This window comes from Mustela erminea, chromosome 20, assembly GCF_009829155.1.
Source record: "Mustela erminea isolate mMusErm1 chromosome 20, mMusErm1.Pri, whole genome shotgun sequence".
In the NCBI taxonomy this organism is placed as follows: domain Eukaryota; kingdom Metazoa; phylum Chordata; class Mammalia; order Carnivora; family Mustelidae; genus Mustela; species Mustela erminea.
This window is the reverse complement of record NC_045633.1, coordinates 2,301,195-2,324,026: the sequence shown is the minus strand read 5'-3', so window position 1 is coordinate 2,324,026 and position 22,832 is coordinate 2,301,195. Positions and strand designations below refer to the sequence as shown.

Here is a 22,832-nt window from a genome sequence, read left to right as displayed (position 1 = left end):
CCATGGGGCTGGCAGGAGGACTCAGGTACATGCCTCCCCGCCGCCCCACGACCCTGCGCAGCTGGACGCCAGACTCCACCCTGCACGTGTTTCCGAAAGTTCTAACTGAGCTAAAAACTTGAGGGGGCCTCAGAGGCTGGAGGAAGGGGACAGAGGAAGCTGAGTGGACCCCTCCCTTCACTAGTGAAAACACAACAGAGAAACTGAAAATGGGCTAAGGAGAACTGACTCGCAAGCAGCCAGGAGACAGACTACGTGATCGTCTCCTCCAAACCGAGGGACTGCGAGATGCCGTGACACCAACAGGTCCCCAGTTAGGAGATCCTCGGGTGTCCGCTAAACTGAACGGGCTGTTTTCTGAAGATCACCAGCAGCTCAGATGGAGGGCACACGTGTCCCCCAGCCTTGCCCGCCCTCCCCCCAACCCCGAGGGCACCCCCCTACCCTTCGCCGAGGCAGAGTGATGAGGCTGGGCCCCGAGACCGGCGTTGGGGCAGGACTTCCCGTCACTCTGGGACGCTCGGCCTCTCCTCTTGCGGCCGCCCTCCTCCTCGCTATCGGACTCGGACAGCAGGGCGTCCTCCCCTTCGGGCGCGAGTGAGTCCTCCCGCACGGAGGCCAGGCTCGCGGTGGTCAGCAGCCGGCTGCGGGCTTTCTCCCTCTTGTACTGCCGGCTCAGGTCGCTCTCGTCCGCAAACGCGCAGGACACGTACTTGGTGGTGCGCTGGCGCCCTTCGTCTTCCATGAAGCCCTGGGGGGAGGCGAGGCGTGCTCGGTCCCCGCCGCAGGGGCGAAGACGCGTGCTCGGTCCCCGCCGCAGGGGCGAAGACGCGCGCGCGCGGGTGAGCGAGGGGCTCCCAGGGCCGCTTCCTCATCTTTCCGGCGCCTGCTCGGTCACCGCCCGGGCCCCGCACTGGCCCCACGGACGTTCCCTCCCTGTCTTCCTGTCCGGGCATCGCTCAGCTGCTGCTTCCACAGGCCTGTTGGACATGGTTTTCCCCACGGCCGTCCTGCACGTGCGTCTGCTCCATGGGACCATGAGCTCCCCGAGGGCAGGGTCCTAATTTGGCCCTCCCCACCTCCCCAGTGCCCGGCATAGGACTAGGCCCACAGGAGATGGTTTGGGAGCACTGAGTGTTAGCCATGCAGGGCTCGAGGGTTCAGAAATGTTGTCACGGACTGGAGGTCACCAGCTCCACGGGGACGGAGAATGAGGCCATCACCTACCCACACTCATTCTCATCTTCCAGAACAGGGGAAAAGGGGCTCCCCCGGGCCCTTAACGGTAGGCAGAGCAACATCATCTATATGCCAAGCTCATGCCGAGGCACACGTCACGCGCTCTGCAATCATCAGCTCGACTGTAATCATGCCTTCCAGCAAAACGGTCCAAATACTGGCAAGGAGAGAGGCAATGACAGGGCCGGAGTGCGGGCGGATTCCTAAAGGGGAGCACCAGACGCATACGGTCGGCCCACCTACTGCCCCTAGGAGCCAGGCAGATGGCGAGAGAGCGGGTGGCCTGAGTGGGGGCCAGGGCTCCTGGACAGCACCTGCTTTGACTGAAGGGGCTGAAAGAGGTTAGCCAGCCTCCTCGGAGCCCCCGCGCGGCTATGCCCCCTACGCGGCCCGTCTCCTTCTGACTTTTCAGGGCTGAAGGCTCATTCTGTTTTTAAATGGGAAACCAGCAACCACCAGCGTCAGGGAGGGGCCTGCAGGCAGCCACCTGCGGCTGAGACGGGCTGAGACAGCCCTGGGCTGGCACACCCCGCCTGCGGCCAGACACACCGAAGCGGGCACGTGACTCGCCATGTTACCTTGACAACCTTGAACCTCTGAAGAAGACGACACAGCATTCTGGCTTCCAGCTTTCCCACGTTCATAGCCACTCGGATTTCAGCTTGGGAAATGCCTTTCGTGCCTCTGCGCTCAACTGTGGGAAATGAAAATGTGTGAGCCGCAGCCACTGCGAGGGCGCCCGCCCACACAAGGCCAAGTCCGGTCCCGCCGCCTCGGGAAGCACAGGCTCGTCCAAGTGCTGAACCAACATGCAGGATAAAATATCCCCCTCTCCCTCCCCTGCCAAGAGCCTCTGAGCCCTCCTTCCAAAACGCTTCAGTGCAGCCTCCTCCCCTTGGAGCCATAAATGCCAAGTGGCCGGCTGTGGGTGCACTTGGCTCCGGGCGACCTCGCTTTTGCCCGGCAGCAGGGAGCTCACTCTTTCACATGGACTTTTCCAGATCCATGAAACCGATTCTTTCTTTCTTCTTCTTTTTAAATGGTTTTTAATTAAGAACTTTATCCATTTCCGTGGCCTTCTGGGCAGACTCAGATGCATTCTGAACACCTCAGCCAGCAGTGTCCCGTAATGCCAGTTGGGGCGGAGGGGGGCAGAGTGCTGCAGGGCCCCGCAGTAAGCGAGCGGCCGGCGACTGTGCTTTATCATCTGCTCCGTCTACTTTGTCAGCTCCTGCCCCGCTACATGCTGTCACTGTCTGTGCCTCCGAGAAGCCCTGTGGAATCTACTCAGTGGCTCTGGGACTGGGAACTCCACGATGGAGCCTGGCAGGCGTGGGGGCAGGGGTGCCCCCCGCCCCCGGTAAAGTACATGAACCACAGGGCAGGCTTGCCGGCAAAGGTGTGTGTTCAGAAATAGCTGCCCCTTTACTTCCTCCTACGGCGGGCACCTGAGGCTGCCAGGTACGAGCCATCTGGACAAAGGAGGGCTTGCAGCCTTGAACTCACACAAAAATCAACATCGGCACGAAAGGGAGGGGCACCTGGGTGGCTCAGTTAGTTGAGCATCGGACTCTTGATTTCGGCTCCAGTCATGATCTCAGGGTCATGAGATGGAGCCCCACGTTGGGGTCCACGCCGGGCATGGAGCCTGCTTGAGACTCTCCCTCTCCCTCTGCCCCATCTCCCCCCACCCAGCCAAGGGCGCACTTACGCTTTCTTTCACACAAAGAATCAGAAGAGGGGACTAGGATGTGTCACCATATCGAACTAGTAACCTGCTCAAAGCTGGCCTAAGAAGGTTGAGGATAGCTTTTCCCAAAACATGTTCTGAGGAACCCATTTGGAGGGATATTAAGAGTTGATTTAAAAAAATGCCAAAAAGCCCCTCAGAATGTCTGTGCTGATTCCCCGGCATTGCTTTGTACTGGCTGCCAACTTGCATTCTGTGGCCACCGTGCCTCCTCCCCTGTGCTCCTCCCCATGGGGACCCGGGGCCACCCCGTCTGCGGCTCTCGGTCACTGGTGTCTTACGTGGATTCCAGGGAATCCAGGGGAAGGGCGAGGAGTGGGGAGAGATGCTTTTCTCCCCACTCCTCACCGAACTCCGAGCCTGCAGTAAGTCCAGACAGATCTCAGACAGCGCGAGCGAGCTCTCGAATGTCTGCGTTAGAGTATTAAGGGCTCAGCTTCTTCGTGCCTTCTACGGAGGGCCCGCTCTGACGTCCTATTTCTGCTCCTCCTCAGCCCCACTCACGCGCTGGGTGCAGAGCATCCCCAGAGCACGGATGTGGGAACGGAGGCTCAGGACCTTGCTGCCGTCCTACAGAGCAACTCCTCACACTCAGATCCGACCCAAAGCCTGAACCTTCCGGGGAACCACAGGGCTCCCTGCCGCTGCCCAGTCTCAACCACACGCCCTCTCCTTCGCGAGCCCTGGTCTGCGGTGCGCGGGACCCACACGCCAGCAGGCACGCGCGCAGAGGACCTACTGAGTTCGTAGGTCTGCGTGAGCATGTCCCGCTCGTACACAATGTCCACCGGGGGCACTCCCTTGGAGATGACCTCCTCGTCCTCATCGTCGTCCTGGTCATGGTCGTCCTCGACCTTCCGTTTGAATTCCTTCAGCAGCCTGAGGCAGCGCACCATGACGTCCGTCCCTAGGAATGCAACACGGCATGGTTTCCCCCAAAGAGCAGAACACTGCTGGTGGCGGGGGGCAAGGGATGGGGGTAGGGGACACAGCTGAGACAGAGACCCAGAGAAAGGATCAAGTTCAGAATATTGAAAATAGCACGTCCTGGGGCACGAGACCTGAACGTGTCCTCCACAGAACCGTTTTTTGTGCCCTATAATTAGTAAACAAGGAAATGCAAATGAGAGGAATAATGAGGCACTGTGTCAGTCCTATCAAGCAAACAACGGACTTCTCCTGCTCAAGACAAGCTCTGTGACGAGGGGCAAGTCTGCCTGTCCACGCCAGCTACCCAGCACTGGCACCTGGCACACGAACAGCATTCTGAAAGGGGAGACCCACTGCCAGTAAGCTGCAGCAGCACTGTGGATGCGTTCTAGAACCCTCTGAGGACACTGCTGGAAGGCTTTCACCAATGATGCCAAGAGTGGGAATTTATTCCAAGAAAACTCCAGAAGGAGGCAAAAGCTGCCAGCCCGAAGAGGTCCACACAACACCGTGCACTAGCTTTCTGGAACCACCCAAACAAGGAGGGACTGAGCGGTGGGGTGCGGGCCAGCGCGGCCCTTCAGACATGCACGGTGTGCCACACCCAACCCACACAAGCACCACGGGAGAGAAGCAGCCAGCTCGGGCATGGCTATCCCGAGAGAAGTTGCAAGGGAGAGCAAAAACATCTCAACACTTCACTGGTCCCGCACCAGGAGGTCCTGGGACAGAGGAGTGCGGGGGCAGAAGGGGGGCCCCTCGAGGGTGGCCATGCCCTGCTACCTGGAACCTGTGAAAACGTGACCCTGTATGGAAGAGGGACTTGTGGGCATGAGTGAGTTAAGGCTTTTCGCTGTGGGGGTCGTCTCAGTCCGGAGAATCCGGGTGGGCCAACGTCAGAGTCCTCAGAGAGGGAGGCAGGAGCATCAGAGCGAGTGGAGGATGCCAGGCCGCTGGCTTTGAAGAGGGAGAGAGAAGCAGCCAAGGCAGGCAGGGGCCCTGTGGAGACGGGAAATGGCCAGGAAGCGGGTTCTCTCTGAGAGCCTGCTGAAGGAGTAAAGCCCTGCCGACATCACGGGTTTAGCCCTAGGACACCCATCTCAGACTTCTGGAAGTCTGAAATCATAAAGCCGCGTCATTTGTAGTCCCTAAGTCTGCAGTAGCTGTTAGCACGGGGATGCGGACGGTTTCTCCACCCGGACACCAAGGGGTATAATCCAGGTACCAGTGCCAAGCTGGTCTCTGTTTCCCAGCCATCTTGTGCAGGAGCTGTGGCCACCGAGGGCCTTCCCCTGGATGGAAATGCTCACACCGAGCACTGCAGACTGACCTCTGAGCAAGGTCAGGTACGACACCCCAAGTGGGGAAGGGGAGTCTCATGGGAGGGCAGAGCATGCGGATTGCAGGTGAAATTCACAAACAGCAACGCATCGCAGGGCCCCAAAATCATCCGACTTACCCTCGGAGCAGGGTCCGGCCAAGGCCGATCTACCAGAATCTCCTAGAAGCAGGCCTGGGGCAAATGGTCACAGAAGTGTGGGAAGCCTCAGGCACCGGTCTGGTGCGGATTTGCCTGCACTCCTCACGGTGAGAGCAAACCGCCCCCCCCCCGCCCCCCGTTCCGTGAGTTTTCAAGAGAAGAAACGTGACGTCACAGCACCGGCTTCCTCACGCCTTTGCTCCCCCCACGCCTGCCAGGCCCTCTCAGGTTTTCCCGCTTCCCAGGGCGCCGCCCTTTGCTTGGGGTTCGGGCCCTGCTCTCTCCATTTCTCCCTCTCCAGATGGAAGTCTAAAGGAACGGGGAGGGGAGGCACAGTGATGAGGGGGAGACTTGGGCCTGTCTGTGTGGGTGAAAATTATTTCCAGGCTCAAGTGACCACAGAATTGGATGTCGCACTGGTATTTCCTCCTCGGAGTGAGCACACCCAGCACACAGGCAGAACAGCGACCACCAGGTCATTCCCCACTCGGTCTTCCCCCGCTGTTCTCTACCCAAGGCCCTCCCAGGCCCGTCAGCCCCCAGGGGCCCCTGTAGTCCCTCAGACAGCGCTCCTAGACCGACCGCCCGCCCCCAATGTCCGAACTGTTCCCATCGCTTGAATACGCGCAGCGCGCCGGACACCGATGGAAGCTCTCCGCGTTTCATACAAGCTGGTCCTCCCCGCGGCCCGAGCAGGTGGCCGCTACCGTTCCGTGTCCCACTTGAGGATACCGGGAGCGGAGGCATTTGCCCAAACTCCCGCTCCTCAGCAAGGGAGAAGCTGGGATTTACCAGGCTGTCTGTCTCCCGAGCCCAGGTCCCCAACCATGGACAACATACAGCCCCTAACGCAGAGGCATCCGTGTGACTGAGCACAGCGGGTGACCTGGGGCCGGGGACGCGGGCTTCTGCAGAGGCGGTGGCCCAGGGCAGCACGTAGGGGACACAGTCCGGCACCGCTCACCAAAGCCAGGTGTTCTTTCTCGCACCCCGTTTTAGCTTCCTTACGGGCTGAACTGGCCAAGGAGAGATACACGGGGTGGCGCGGACATCAGCCCAGGGGGCGGCGGCGAACGGCCATGACAAACTCGTGGGTCAGAAGGGCGAGGAAGGAAGCCCCCCTTGGCCTTCCCAGCGTCTGCTCCTCATAGCAGCGTCAGGTCGGCACCTGAGCTCCCCTCTGCTCCGACAGCACGCGATGCCTGTCCCGTCACAGCCTCAGCACGGCGTCGTCCCAAAGGCCCCGCCGCTGCCTCTGCTGCCTGCCAGGATGGCCAGACCTTCAGGGGAGCACTGAGGGGAAGCGGGGCTCCGGGGTCAGGTGGACATAGGGCATCTCAGCTCTACGACCACTCGTTTTGGAGACTCTGGGGAAGTGAGCAGAGCTCCTTGCATTCCACTTAACAAAGTGAGAGGCCGGTGTTCTCCACCTCATGCCCAGAGGACACCCATGCAGAGGCTGGCACAGAGCAGTCAGCTGGCCCGAGCAGCGGGCACGTGCCCTGACCCTTAGATGGCACAGTCCGAAGCTGAGGGCCTCCAGAAACCCCACTGCACAGGCGAGTCTCCAGCATACTTCCAACGGAGGGTTCGGCTCAAGCCACTCAGACTGGGCTCAGCACGAGGCCACTGTGCTTCCAGAAGGCCAGGCAGGACGCATCCTGGCAGGATGGCTGCTGGCGGGTTAGGGGCCATGGGTCTGCAGCTCTAGCCATCCCATCCAGCATGGCTGATTTCCCTGCCACGAGTCCCAACAGCACTGACTTTCTTCTAGAGCCTTCAGACAAGGAAACCCCAATCATTTAACCAAGCTAAGGAGAATGTCTAGCCTCGGGGGGTTATAGGGAGAGTTGTTAAGCCCTGAGGCCGGTGGAGGAGGCAACACTGGGTAGTCTGTGGCTCACGCTCCAAGGAGCCACTGGGAATTCGTTACGCCAGCCTTCCGTACCTTTCCCACGGCTCTGCAAGTTTACCAGCCCCAGAATTCCAATTTTTATTCTTGGGATCCCTTCAGCTCCTATTTGGCTATTTTTAAGGCAATTTAAAGAGCCTGTTCCAGACTGCAAGTCAGCAAAAGCCGAAGCAGAAGGGGCCAGAGCGAGACCCCAGGCAGCACACACCCACAGGGCAAAAGGAGCCCACGGGTCTGTCTGAACGCCCACCCTGACGACCAGCCACGCTTCCCGGAGGAGTCACAGGCCTATTAATGGCACCCACGGACGCCTGGGCATAGGGCTTACTTCTCAGGAACAAAAGGCAAGACAGAACCAGCCAGATCACTGCACTCAAGCGTTTTAAAGGAAGAGTGTGCACTGATGTCCACAGTTCCACACGAATCAAGCACACGGTTCTGCTGTGCCAAAGATGCCGGATGGGCTTGCCGTGGCACGAAGGAAGAACGGCTTCGTTTCCATACTATGAAGAGCCGCAAAGAAGGGAAGGGGTGAATCCTTCCTGAGAACCCAGGGTGTGGCAGGTGCACCTGCCACTTTACGAGAAAGGAAAACAGGCTCAGAGGGTTGATGTGGCCTAATGGATGTCCTGGACCTAGAAAGTGGCCCTCCTCCCACACTGGGCAACCTGGCTGGGCTTGCAGCTTCCAGGTTCTGTCGGAAAACACCCTTCTCTGTAAAGGGACATCCTGAGCGGACATAAAGGGGACCCACAGCCCGTGTTTCTCACACTCCCAGCCAAGAGCTCACCTGGCCACCTAGCAGACCGGTGCGCTTAACCTGACGAACCCAGGAGAAAGCAAAAACGAGATGGGAACAGATGAGCGCCATGCCAGCTTTGCTCTTAAGTCACCCATGAGGGGCCAGTCCTACTGGTGAGCCAGGGAGAGGTTATGTAAATTCAGTTTTACTCGTGTCCTGCTCCCCGCCCCCCCGCACACCCCTAGATGGGTCTGGGGTAGCCAGTGCTAGGTAGTCTGGAAGCTGAACCGAGAAACCAACGCATGGGACAATCTGGAGGTAAGGGCTTTGGGTAGCTGCTGGACACAGAATTCAAGGGCTGCACTCCGAATGAGGGAGGCTGCTGCAGCCCAGGCACCAGAGTGATAGAACTGGTTAGAAATCTGGGCTCTGGGGACCCCTGGGTGGCACAGTTGGTTTGCTTAGGTCATGATCCCTGGGCTGAGATGGAGCCCTGCGTTGGGCTAAGTGTTTGGAGCCTCAGTTTTTTTCCTCTGTAAAATGGGCATAATCGTAACAGCGTGGCTGAACTAACCTGCAGGGAAGGACCTGGGGAGTGAATGCAGGTAAGCGCTCAGCCTCACGAACTGAGCACACTACCCGCCCCGTGATTACAGGGAAAGGAGCCAGGAGTGCTGGGAAACGAGGCGGCCAGTGGAGCTAGGCAGGGGAAGGCGAGAGGGAAGACCCCGGAGGCGGATTGCTAGAGGGCACCCAGAACTGTCTAGGCAGACATGGGCGAAGGCCGGCAGCAGGGCAGGGTTGAAGGGGAAGGCTGGCTGTGTGAGGTCTAGAGGCCAAGCAATGCCGCTCGTTATTTTGTATTTTGTAGCCCTGCTTGCCTTTATTCTGCAGGCACGTTTTGGTAATCTCTGCGGTGGTTGAGGGAGAGGGACTGGAGAGAAGACCGGCAGGGGAGCCCACATCTTCCGACTCTCCTGCCCTGGACGGCTGTCCTAGGCTGGCCCTGTCTTCAGCCCCCGCCACTGCTCTGGCCCCAGACGCTCGCCCACCAGCCACCACGGCCCGTGAGTTCAGCCCCAGCCCTCTCTTAGGGAGGCAGCCAAGGGCCCTGGTTAGAGACTCACACATTCTGTGCTCAAACCTCCACACTGGCTCTTCCTCGTTCTACGGCCCGAGGCAAGGGATATGTGCGCTGGTTTTCTCATCAGCAGAGGGAAGGAAAGAAAAGCACCCACATGATGGGGTGGCCATCAAGGATCCGAATCGAGCACCAACACTTGGCACAGAGCCTGGCATAATCTATGGATGGCTTTTCCACCTCTCCCTGGGCTCCAGACTGTCCACAAATGGGACAACAGAATGGAAGAATGTCCCCGGGTGCCTTCCTCTTTCCACCGCCCAAGATAAGTCGATGGAGCCGAAGTTCCCCGTGCTAACCAAGCAAGGTGACAAGGAGGCTGACAAACCACGTCCATAGAAGGGGGCTTGCAAGCTTTAGGACACTGGGAAAACGCTCTTAGCCGGTGAGGAGTTCCAGAGCCCCCATTGAACACCCAGGGCAAGAACCACCTCCCAAGCCCTTTGGGCTAAGTCAGGGATGGACCCATTTAGGTCCCTGGAGGTTCTCAGAGACCCACTGAAGGAAAAGGGCTGGTGGAAACCATGCTGGGCTGGGCATGACCGCAGTGGACCTTTCTTGAGGGCTCTGAGCAGGCACCAGTTAAGAATGGAGTGGCACCCAGCACGGACACATCTGTCACTCACTGGCCTCCCAGCCAACCTGTGGCCAGCCGGTCCCCTCTGTGACCAGGCACGTGCTCACACGTCCCTGCCCTCGCCTCTTCCGAGCCCTGAGAGCAATCTTGTCGGCCCCTCCCCACCATCAGCCCTGTGTGTGGCACACTTATTGCCATATGCCCCCGTCACACTCTGCAGACTAGTCCTCTGGCCCCTCACCACCTGCCCCCGCCACCCACAGCACGGCTGGGACAGGTGCACAGGAGCGGAGAGGGAAGGACTAGTTCCCACCAAGGTCACAGTCCCCAGGTGCTGAGCCCCTTCTCGAGTGGGAGGGCTGCTCGGGGCTCAGCTTGACCTGACCCAAGGTCTGGAATGAACACCACGGAGGATCTTACTCTGTAGTCTACCTTTCAGGTGCTTGCCTCTAGTCATTTTTTTTTTTTTTTTTTTTAATATTAAAATGTCTGTTTCTTTTATCTGTCTTAAATATTGACAGTAATTACCCTTCCTTTTTGAGCTGGGATCCTGTAGTCAACGTTGCCACTTTTAACCGAGAGATTTTGCTATTTTAACTATTTTACTGGTTCCACCACTGGGCCCTTCCCCCGGCCCCATGCCACTAATTTCCTAAGCTTTAAACTCCGCTCCTGACGATCTTTTTCTATCCTTTTCACGTTTATGTTCACCCTTTATCCTTTCTGTGTTTCTGATCTTCATTCTTTTTAATTCCACTCTCCTGGTTTCAAAGCTCTTTTAAACCTTTATCTTTATTTTATTGTGTTTTAATCCTTCTCGATATGGCTTATTTTTTTTCCTTAGCTTGTATACTTTAATCCCACTGTAACTTTTCAAAAGTCGCTTTGTGCCACTTTAATGATCTTAATTGAGTTCGCTGAACCCGTTACAAGTGTTTCTTGCTGTTCATTTTTAACTGCTTTACTGAGTCACGATCCACATTCTGTACCATTCACCTCGCGCACTGTGCACAACAGTGGTGATGTGGTCTATTCCCAGGGTAGGTGTATCTGTCCACAGTCTAATTTTGAACACTTCCCCACCTTAGACCTTGCAGCTGGCACCCTGGGTGCCCCGAGGCGCTCACTGATCTACTTCTAGATTCCCCACTCTGGACTTTCCTTCAAATGGACTCCTATAGCAATAGCCTTTTGTGACTGGCTTCTTCCTTAGTTGGATGGTCTTGGCACGCCTGCTGAAAATCAGCAGACCACGGCATGTGGGTGTACGTCCCACACTCTCAATTCTACTCCTTGATCGGTCTGTCCTTGTGGCAGTACCGTACTGGCTTGATTATTGTTGCTCTGCAGTAGTTTCAAAACTGAGAAGTGTAAGTCTTCCTACAGTACTTGATTCTTATTTCTCAAGACTAACTTTCTGGACACCCTGCAATTCCGTATGAACTTCAGAATTAGCTTGCCGAAGTCTACACATCAGTTGGTATTTTCCTGGTTTGGGGAGTGCTGCCATCTTTACATTAAAACTCCAGATCCAGAGCGCCTGCGTGGCTCAGTCGGTTAAGGGTCTGCCTTCGGCTTAGGTCTCAGGATCCCGGGACCGAGCCCCACATTGAGGCTTCCTGGTCAGTGGCTCGGTGGTGAGTCTGCTTCTCCCTCTGCTCCTCCCCTCGCTCGTGCTCTCTCTCTCTCCCCCAAATAAAATCTAAATAAATAAATAAATAAATAAATCTCCAGATCCATGAACAAGGGATGTTCCCATCTGCTTAGATCTTAAATTTGTCCACACTGTTCTGTAGTTCTCAGACTGTTTTATACTTTGTGTGCTTGAATGCATTATTCCCAAGTGTGTTATTTTTTTTTGATGCTACAGAATTGCTTTCTTAATTTTGTTTTCACATCGTTAATACTTTTGTATATTAACCTTGTATCCTGTAATCTTGTTGAATTTGTTCTTTCTTCTTAAGGGACATGAATTAATAGCTATGGGAAGAGTCTATATCCTAAACAGGGAAAACGGGGAATCCAGGTGTTCGGACCGCTTCTCCATCCTTTTCGGTGCTGGACAAGCCGCTGACTGAGCCCGTCACGCGCCCCAGGGCACACAACTTCTGTCACCTGCTACCAGTTGGCCATCATTTTCCGAAGAATCACAAAGTTAACTTCTCTTTCTCTTCCCCTTTGTTCTCAGCCCAAATGAATAAACACAGTATGACTAGCAAACACTTGAAGAATATAATCCAAATTTTGCAAAACAGATCAGTTCAGGGTGACCGTTTTTATAACCGAGGCTTTTTTTTTTTCTTTTTGCAAAGCAGATCACTGCGGCTTCCTGTAATGTACTTGAAATATGCCCAAATCCAAACTCTTTATTTACAGCTCTTAGAAACAACTCGTATATATCCAGGCACACCTGTAAATTTACATGAAGTAATCCATCATCTTTATTTATTATTTAAGTCTTGTCTGTGCTATAATGCCTTAGAGGGAAGGTTTATGTTAATTCTGTAAATTGGGAAGACAAGGCACAAGACAAAAAGACTAAAACTGCCTTCATCCCTTGTCTCCTGCACAAGGAGAGGAACCAAGTCCTGCCTAATTAAATTAAATTTGCTGAACACTTGCTCAGCACCTACATTGTTCCGAGCAGACGCTGCAGAGGCCTCAAGGATAAAAGTACATGACAGGCGGGGCCCCCACTCTCAAGGAGCTCCTGGCCTAGCTGGAAACGAGTCACATAGAGAAACACCTGAGTCACGCTGGGAGTGAGGGGCACCCAGCCCATGAGCCCAAGCAGCAGGAGGTGGGGAACAAGACCAGCCCGGAATGAGATGATTCTCCTGAACCGTCAGAACGGGCTCTGGGCTCTACCGGGCTGGTGTGTGACAATCTAAGATGTCTGATGGTCACTGTCTTAGGGGTCTGCCCACTTCAGCTCACGTAAGGAGCTAAAGCCATCACGATCATCAGTAGCCAGTCTTGGGGGGTTTCTGGACTTCTCTTGCCAACACTAGGCTTCAAGAAAACGGGGACCACACACCATGTGACGCAGACACACAAAGCAGGCGGCAGGGTGTCCTTGGGGGGTGGGGAAGATGGGCCTGTAGAAAGGCAGCAGCATCTCTCTGCCTGGCTGATGGCTATTAAAGAAATGCAGTTTAACGTTGCCTAATTTCACTTTTTGCAGGGAAGTTGAAAGGCTGACTTTTTAGGGACAATTTCTGATTTTTAAATACTCAGCAATGAATTCAATGAAAACACACACTGTGAGCCAAGCAAATCACATTGCTACACGTGGCCACTCACTAGTCTGTGGCCCCTGCTGTGTACAGGTCTTCTGTAAGCCCCACGACACTCTGGAAAGTCGCATTATTACCCCCAGATAATTCTGCTGAGGCGGGGAGAGGCCAAAACTTGCAGAAGGTCACCCCAACAGATGTGACAGAATGAGAATTCTGACCCAGGGCTGTCTGACAACAGAGTTTGCTCTGGTTGGTGTCTTAGTTGCAAGGGCAGGCTTACATTTCCAGGGACCCCAAGCCTGGGACAAGCTTTGCTCTGTGGCTGCCTGATCAGCAAGAAAGTTTCTTTAAGGGCGTCTCCTTCTCAGTTTCTCTTTCCTTTAAAAATATAATCATTCTATCTGTTTATTTTTAATGTCTTCCTTCCAATAAATCAGGAAATAAATTAACAGACCCACAGGTCATTTCGGTATTAAGCACGCAGAGCAGTCCCCAGGACACCTCTGGGACTTTCATCCCTGCTACAGGACCTGGCGGTACTTCCTGGCTTTCTTTCTACTGAAAAGGCTGACGCCACCTTTCTGGAGGGATCTCAGGCATTCGACCAGTCCCAAGTGCCCTTGGCACTGAAGGGACTCAAAAGTGAGGTCCCCTCTGGGGGCCTTCCTGACCGCTGGGGACACCTGCCTTGGTTTCTTCACCTGTAATGTTTGTCTGTTACCATCTCCTTCACAAACTTTGCTCCGACACAGGGAAGCCAGGCAGGATGGGCAGCGACCGATCAGTTCAGCAAGGTCAAGGAAGAAACAGAGCCCCTCAGACCAGCAGTTCACGGCCACTTGCCAAACATGACTGCCGACCTCCAGTACACAGAGCTGCTCACTGGGGAGGCTGCTGTCGGTCCGTCAGCACACTCTCTCCTGAGCTGCAGTGACAGAAGCCAGCCTCTGGAGGTTCCCTACTGTGCCCACAAAGTCAGGCTCTAACCTTTTTTTCTTATACACCTTCTGGTTTTCTTTGGCCTTAGTAACTTCGTGCTTTCCCACTGCCTTGGTCGTGTGCGTACCTGACACTAATTCCCACGCAGGCCCTCTGCCAACCCACAACCTTCTCTAAACACTCACTCACTGAGAAGCTGATCCTTTGCACGGACTTCCTTCCCTCCAGAGCGCTTCCGCCCTGCTCCCGTGTGGCTGGTTGCCATGGCGCCCATCACAGCGATTTCCCTTCACCACCTCCCCATGTTTTTCCTGGTCTCCCCCACGACCCGGACCCCACTTTTCCTGCCTCTTCTTTCGGTCTGCTGTTTGATGGTCTCTACCCTCCCGCAGCTTCCTGGAAGGGAACATGGGAGATACGAGATGAGCGGTTTCAGATCTGAATGTGTGAAAACCTCCGTATTTTCACAGTGGACTGCCGCGAAAGCAGACCAGAGAGCTCCAGATGGAAGATGCATTCCCGTTAGCATGAAAGCACTGCCCCGAGGCCAGCCGGCTTCAGTTACTACTGGAAGTCGGCCTTCTCCTCCCTGAAGTCTCCCTTGCTCCAGGTTTCCAAAGTCCCAGGGCGTTAGGCTTTGGTGTGGGGTTCGGCGTGTTCTTTGTGCGAGGCACCTGATGGGTCTTTTGCTCTCCAGAACTTGTGTCCTGCAGATCTGGGAGACTCGCTCACTGTCTTCCTTCTTCCTCTGCACACATTCCGTCTCTCCCCGAGCCCTTTGTGCAGACGCTGGACCATCTAGGCTTAGCGTCTTACTTTCGACTTAGCTCTGTTTCTCACCTCCTTTGAGTTTTTCTGAGAGATTTTTCTCCACTTTTTCTCACTACCTTCCCTTCTGCTCATTCTTTTGTTGCAATAGTCACATTTCTTCTATTTGCAAGAGCTCTTTTTTATTTTCTGCACGTCCCTCCTTGAGCGCTTCTCCCCGTGTTTTCATGGATGCAATGCTTTCTCTCTGCCAATTCTTTTAGGTTTTCTCTCCTCCTCACTTTGTTTCTATTTCCTACATTTGTTTGTTTCTGTTACATTCCTATTAGACTTCTCAAGTGTTTGGTGAAGCATTCAATTGCTGCCCAAAGACTTGGGTGTTGTGCGGGGTGGGGAAGGGGAAGGAGCAACTGAGTGGCCTTCCGTGTAGGCTTGAGTGGGCAGGGGCCAGCGGTTTTGTTGGGATCGCCCTAATTTCAGTATCTAAAAGACTTTTCTCTTGGACCGGTTGGTTTCTACAGAAAAGGAGCCTCCAGCCACCAGCCTAGGGGACACTAAGTCTCGCTGCCAATGTTCTAGAGCCAAATCTGGAACCACAGTGAGAGAACCCTCCCCTTTTAGTGTCCTATTTTCAGCACACCACCTGTCCCCAGCGGGGTCTGTGAATCCAGGAACCTTCCAATGCATCTTATCTTGAGAAGTAGAAAAAGCCAAAGCTTTGTGGGAAAGGGCCTCTTGACTGGCTATGCAGAGGAGGGGCGAGGGCTGGGGAAGCCGCAGTTTCCGACACACACAGCCAACCAACCCTCTGGCCTCCGGCACCATCCGGACTGGTCTTCAAAGGTACCTGGAATCGCCACATTTTTCATTTATTTCAGGGTCTGAGGCGTCAATTCTTGGCGACTGCCCTTCACTGGCATTGAGTCTCCCCAGGCTGCTCAGTCTGTTACTACTGTCCTTCTGCATCGAGCTCCAGAACACTGCTGACGACTCTCTGCTGTCATTCCTGTCCTAGTCTCTTTGTACCTGCAGGCTGATTCCCTTTACATCCCTGTCATCACTAGGGGAGAGGCTGGGGAGAGGGCAGATAAATGCGCATGTCCCATCTATCATCTTCTACTGAAAGCCCTGACCCTCAGCTTCATTTAAGAAGCTTCATTTAAGACCCTCAGCTTCATTTAAGAAGCTTCATTCGGTTCGTCACGAACAGCACGACATAAAAAAAAAATCAAGAACAGAGAAAATAAAAGACTAAGGAAGGTTTTTTTTTAAAGTTTTACAGTATACAGTCCTTAGTTTAATTTTCCTGGAAGGTTCAAATCCCCATCCATCACTTACCGATGGCTCAACCTTACGTAAATTACTTCGCATCTCTTACCTTTAATTTTCTTCTATGTAAAAGGTGACACTGCCACCAACCTTGCAAGGGCTACAGAATACTGAGATCATGCAACACAGCTCTGGTATTTTCAAAACGCTGGAAAGAAGAGTGGTTTAGCGTAACAAGGAAAAGATGGGACCTGTTTCTGGACACCACGAAGCTGAGATGTTGGAGGGACATCTGCCCAGAGACGCGTGCTGGCACTTAGGATTACTTTCGCTCAGCAAACATTTCCTGAGCACTTTGCTACAGGGGACCCTAAGCGAGGCGCTGAGGAATGAAGAGTCCAACAAATGTGCCGTCACCCCACGGCGAGGCTGAACGCAGGGAGAGAGAAAAGCTGAACTTGGAAGGGAGAAGTGAAAGCCGTCTGCACAGCCAAGGGGACAGAGGCTGTGACCTTTACCTTTCTTTGTCTTACAAGGCCCACACTCAGGGTGGATCTCTTGCAACGGGAGAGACACCACCTTCGCAAGGCCAGCATTCAGCATGTACTGGTACAGCCGCTTAAATGTCCTCTCGCACAGCCCCTGCCAAAACACAACGTAAGAGCTGCCGTCAGACGCGAGCGAGGCGATCGCAACCCCTGAAGTCCTGTCAGCAAACACAGGTTCAGGGTTAACCCGGGGTAACCGACTCCCTTGAACGAGAGAACACAGGAGGGGCTAAGGAGGAAAGCCTGCAAGTACGCCGTCGAGGAAACAGAAGCAAGGTCCAGAGCACTAAATACAAGATTCTATAAATGGTTTCGATGACAAAAGGGGCAAAGAGGTTTATTTGCTCGAAGATCCTGAAAGGACACGTAGGGCCGGGAGTGAGGCAGACGGCAGGGCAGAGCCACAAGGCGGTTTTTCATTGCATACTGTCAGTGCCTGGTTTTCTTAAATTCGAGTGTGCTATTAACACACACACACTCTCTCTCACAAAGCACACACACACCTTCCCTGGGCAATGGAAAAAAAAATAGAAAAAAAAAAAAATGTAGTGCCAAAAAAATTTTCAGTTTATCAGCGAAGCTTCCACAAAATGAGGAGGGGTGTGTGCACCCTACCACTCACAGCGCCATGAGGCGATGTGACCAAAGTGACCCCTATGTGCCTCTAACCGCAGGGGTCATCAACGAGCAGCTTCCGGCATAGGTCATGTTTTCCCATCTACACGTTTGTGAAAATGAGTGATTTACTTGCCAACGTTAAAGTGAGACTTCACTCCAAAAAAAAAAAAAAAAGGTTCTGGCCACACTTGGAAGAACTCGGGCAACAAATCCTGGGACTGTGGGTCCTCAGGGCGACCCCCGCGGGGAGCCAGGCCAGGGGTGCCCAGGCAAAGTGGCCCCGTCGGCCCCTCGCAGATCAGAGCTGAAGGTCAGCTCCTATCTGCTACCGGCAGGTGCCATCTTCTCTCAGGACAGCCAAGAGGAAAATTAAATATTTCTTGAATCCGTACCAACAGCAAAACCATTTTTTCCCTACTTGGCCTGTTTCATTCTTTCATGTATCCATCTTGGCCGCTTACTTGCATTTGCCTTTGCAACCCCTGGAGTCATGAGGCCAGTTCCGGCTACTGTAAGCCGTGGACGGAGCCAAGGGAGCCGTCCCTGGAGTCTCACGGCTTTCCTCTCCCTCTCTGGGAGACGGAGATGGAACAAATGTGCGCGGGCTGCCGCCACGTATGTGTGATCACCTCTCAAGGCCCGCGCGTCTCCCAGCCCTTGGGCAGGAGAACATACGGCTATCAAAAAAATACAGACAACTCACATATGGCTCATTCAAACACAGCGGCTTGTAAATGGGCTCTATCGTTAATCTAGCTGTGCCCCCAGCATCACGGAAAGACCCTACGGAAGTTCATCCATCAAATCCCAGCCCCTAACATATGGTCCTAAGTCCTGGACCATCCGAAGCAAGGGAGGATGATGCAGTCCCAGCTTCTGGGGGTCTGCCATCAGGGACTCACACAATCTGCCCTGCAAAAAGGGAAAGGAATAGCGTGAGCCTCCCCCACGCCCCAAAAAAGACAGCATCCATATTCATGGCATCAACCTCCTGTATCGGCTAATTATTCACTAAGTCCTGCTCAGCTCCCTCTGACCCTATTTCCAGCTGCCGACCAGACATCGCCAAGTGAAAAGTCTCAGATCTTCAGACTCAATAAATCCTCAAGTCGGATTTGTCACGCGCCTCATGCTCCCGCAAATGTGTTCGTCTTTCTGTACACTCTACTTGATTCATGCATTCATTCCACAAATATTTACTGAGCACCGATCATGGGCTTGGCCCTGGCCGTCCGCCTGCTGGGGCTTGAGCAGCAAACAAGTGGGCCTGCTCCCTGCTGTCCTGAGCCTGCCCTCAGCCCTGTCCATTTCGGGGAGACGCAATCACTCCAGCCAGACAGCAAAGATTCCTTCTCCTCCATGCCCGCCCCCCCATTCCCCCTCACATCCTGGGCCCAGTCATCGAAACATCTCCAAGGACTCCAGCAGTCTGCCACTTGGGAGCCCGGCTCTAGCCGCCAACATCCGCCTCCCGCCTGCACCTCCAAGCTCTCGTCCTGCTCCTGGCTTGTTTCCTCAAGATGCAACTTCTCGGGGCGCCTGGGTGGCTCAGTGGGTTAAAGCCTCTGCCTTTGGCTCAGGTCATGATCCCAGGGTCCTGGGATCGAGCCCCACGTGGGGCTCTTTGTTCAGTGGGGAGCCTGCTTCCCCTTCTCTCTCTCTGCCTGCCTCTCTGCCTACTTGCAATCTCTGTCAAATAAATAAATAAAATCTTTAAAAAAAAAGATGCAACTTCTCCATCCATGAACTGCAGCCAGCAGTTTACGAGGCTGAAGGCCACAGCCCAGCCCCTCAGCCTGCCGCTCTGGACCTCTCTGAGCCAGCCCCATCTTCCCTCCCCAGCCCCAGGTCTGTGACCCCTGCCCAAGCACTGCGACTGGATTCCCGCACCTCCGACACGTCAGCCCCGAACCGCTCTCCCGGGCCTGAAATGCCAGTTCTTGTCTACTTGGGGAACACGTCACCTTCAAAGCCCCGCTTGGCCAGACGTTGCTCCCTAAAGCTTCTCCCAGCTCTGAAGAAAGTGCGTCCTTCACGGAGCTCGGACGTCATCCTTTTAGATGGGCTTCGAGCCTAAGTATGTGTTCACATGGCTGCCCTCCGGTGACACCGCTCCATGACAGTGTAAGACCTGTCATCCTAACTTCTGTCACCGCGGTGCGGCACCCAGCTCCGACTCTGAGCAGACGCTTGCTGCAGTATTTGCTGGGTAAGTAACGGAACTGAGCGAGGCCATGGTGACCTGTGTCACCAGACGAGCCTGCTCTCCCCATGCCTCAGTGACCCGGCCGGGCAGAGGCTTCATTCTGCAGTGTGTGCTGGACAAGGAACGTGAAGCAGTGTGCAGAATTTGCTGCTTAAGCGAGGAGGAATTTTCTTAATTTCTACGAGGGTCCCTAAAGAAGCTTTATCGGTCTGCCTTTCATTTTCCACTTCTGATGGAGACTCAAATACCGAAAAATACTTCTTATCACAAACAGCACTGCATGTGTACTGACAAATGACACAGGCCTGCTGTCTGAGAGGTGACAGGAAGGAAGGGTCCTGGGGCGAGGCCGGTTAGGTGAGTGCACAGCTGGCCCGAGCTGACGGCTGTTGGGAGAAACTGCAGGCCTGGCCCAGGCTTGCCGGAGCCTCTGGTATTTCAAAGGAAGCTGGACACTTAGGTTTTTATGTGAACTCTCAATTAAAAAAAAAAAAAAAAAAAAAGCCATGTCAAATTACTTTTAACAACACACAGGCCAAATCTGACCTGTAAGCCCCAGAATCTGTGCTCTAAACAGACCCGGGATGGCGCGCCCCGGCGGCTCAGTCAGTTGAGCACCCAATTCTTGATTTCGGCTCAGGTCATGATCCCAGGGTCCTGGGATCGAGCCCTGGGTTGGGATTTTCTCCCTCTGCCCTTCCCCCTCCTCACATGTACACGCTTTCTCTCAATAAACACAGTTTTTTAAAAAAAGATTTTATTTATTCATCAGAAAGAGAGAGCCAGCCCACAAACAAGGGAAGCAGCAGGCAGAGGGAGAAGCAGGGCCCCGTTAAGCAAGGAGCCCTACGTGGGACTCGATTCCAGGACTCTGGGATCGTGACTGAAGCCAAAGGTAGATGTCTAACCAACTGAGACACCTAGGGTTCCTAATAAATAAAATCTTTTACTTTTATTATTATTACTTTTTAAAGATTTTATTTGTGAGAGAGAGCATAAGCAGGGAAAAGGGGCAGAGAGGGAGAAGCAGGCTCTGCACTGAGCAGGGAGCCCCCTGTGGGGCTTAATCCCAGGACGCTGGGATCATGACCCGAGCCAGAGGCAGATGCCCAACAGACTGAGCCACCCAGGCGCCCCAAATAAAATATTTTAAAGAGACCTGGGCATGTAGTAGATCTAGCATTAGAGGAGAGGCCCCTTTCCCTCTCTGATGGAACCAGAGACTGGGGCTTCACCCCAATGCAACAGCACGAGGCGAGGAGCACAGATTATCCTGGGGCCGATAATCCAGACTCCACACCACGTCCCTTTGTGGACTAATCACTGTGACTCAAATCACCTGACTTTAAACTTTAGGTTTTCAGTTCTGCCATCTTAAGCTCCAGGACAATGTTTCTGTCCCCTTTGCCATGCCGGCTCTTCCCTAGCTCCTGGCGAGGACTGTTCTCACCGGCCTGGAGGCGGCGAGGCCTCTCCGTGCTCTCCTCTCCCTGCTTCATTCCTGCCTCTCCTCTGGGGGCCCAGAGACTAAGCGGGCCAGTCTGTGCTTTTCCCCCAGCACCAGCTCGCCTGCATCTCTGCAAAGTCACCATGCCCTTTCCGTATCAAGCCAATGGGGAAAGAATTAGAAGTGCGCTTACGGAAGCACCCCTAAGTGTCCGGACTGGCCATTCCATATGAACTCGTACAGCACGTCCTAGAGCAAACTGTGAGTGTGGGGGGAGAAATGGGGCCAGTTAAGAGCATGAGGGCCTCCAACAAAGGACTGAGCACTTTCTTATCCTGTGAAACAAAGAAGATCGCACTTGTTTCAAGATGAGGGATGGTCGAGTCCATTAACGGCTTCCAACTGCCAGTCATTTAATCCACACTCGACAAGCAGGTCCAGGCTGCGGCACGGACCATTCCAGCCTGGCCCCCAGGCGGCCCCGGGCACTCACCAGTTCCTCCCTCAGCCTACCCAGGGTCTCCATCTGGTTAGTCCGTGTGCTCAGCACACCCGAGAGCTTCTCCATGAGGATGTCATATTTGCTCCTCCTGTGAGAAACACAGAACAATTCATCTTTTCAAACCTATTACTAAAGAGCGCCTGTTTTTTAAAGATCACAAGACTTAAACTGACAACATATCAGACCAGACCACCTGCGTCCTAGGTCTCAGCCACTGTCCAGGCCACATTCCGCACCTGGCGGGGTAGAGACCACAGCTTGGAGCGGTTCGGTCACATGGCAAAAAGCACTAAGTAGCGACGGCGTACAGACCAGACTCTCTGGCTGCAGCTGTCGTGATTCTTGAAAATGCCTTGTGTTTTTATAAAACCATAAAGTTTAGGAAGCACCTTCTATTTTCTGCACGATTCACTTGGTAAAGCGATTATTTAATAAAGAAGTAAACAGGGTTGGGCGCCTGGGTGGCTCAGTGGGTTAAGCCGCTGCCTTCGGCTCAGGTCATGATCTCAGAGTCCTGAGATCGAGTCCCGCATCGGGCTCTCTGCTCAGCAGAGACCCTGCTTCCTCCTCTCTCTCTCTGCCTGCCTCTCCATCTACTTGTGATTTCTCTCTGTCAAATAAGTAAATAAAATCTTAAAAAAAAAAAAAAAAAAAGACGTAAACAGGGTTTTCTGAAAAGTCAGAGTCAAGAGGCGAACCTAAGCGAACCTAGGTCTCTGCCACACCCAGTGCTCACTTCGCTGTCCTGACGTCTCTGATCCTGAGTACAGCTTCTCCTCTGACTTCCCAGGAACAGATGGCCCCAACTTCCACCTCATTTTTACTGTGTCATGATGGCTTCCAAGCTAATGGCCGCCAAGGAAGCTATGAAAGAGAGCGGAAGGCTCCCGGACTGTGGGTGCCAGGGGAAGGTGACCTTGGCTCTAAATGCCCACAGGCCTGGGGCAGGGAGGTTGTATGTATGGGATTCAGAGTCAACGCCCACATCTCCACTTTGACTGCCTCTCAAGGCATGAAAAAAGGCAGGCACAGGTATTTCCTGTACGTAGACCAGTACCGGGCACTGGGTCGTGGTCATGCTCCAGAAGAGGAAACCACGCTTCAGAGAGCTCAAGTGACTTTGTCCAAGTCAAGTACAGATGACTTAGTCCACTGTTCTCCCTGCCAGCCACGGCTGCCACCTGTGTTCTCTGTAGACACAGGCCACACGCCAGTGAGGAGTCTGCTGATATGGGTATTTAACCAATGCATAGTAAGATAAATAAATAAAATTCAAATTCTTGAAGCACGATTCTCTCTAAGGCAGGATTTCTAAAACACAGGTTTGAAGCTGAACTTGGAATTTTGACAGGAATACAGTGATATCATTACTCCTGGAACTCCTCGTCAAGAGTCTATCTAGACACATGTACCGGACGCTTCTCTGGGTCCAGGCCAGTGCTATGTAGCGGGTACTGGAACTCCTCAGTCAAGAGTCTATCTAGACACATGTACCGGACGCTTCTCTGGGTCCAGGCCAGTGCTA

General features: G+C 54.0%; 1 protein-coding gene across 3 annotated transcripts in view; it reads right to left on the bottom strand.

Annotated features, from left to right (window-relative positions):
- Positions 1 to 22,832, bottom strand: part of GTF3C1 (general transcription factor IIIC subunit 1) — a 72,086-nt gene that overhangs the window by 36,828 nt on the left and 12,426 nt on the right. For all 3 annotated transcript variants that reach the window (XM_032328069.1, XM_032328070.1, XM_032328071.1), the window contains exons 5-9: positions 21,299 to 21,395; positions 16,505 to 16,628; positions 3,729 to 3,896; positions 1,818 to 1,933; positions 445 to 751 (exon numbers count right to left, since the gene is read on the bottom strand). In XM_032328069.1, coding sequence (XP_032183960.1) covers positions 445 to 751; positions 1,818 to 1,933; positions 3,729 to 3,896; positions 16,505 to 16,628; positions 21,299 to 21,395 — 812 coding nt within the window. The remainder of the gene's footprint in view (positions 1 to 444; positions 752 to 1,817; positions 1,934 to 3,728; positions 3,897 to 16,504; positions 16,629 to 21,298; positions 21,396 to 22,832) is intronic.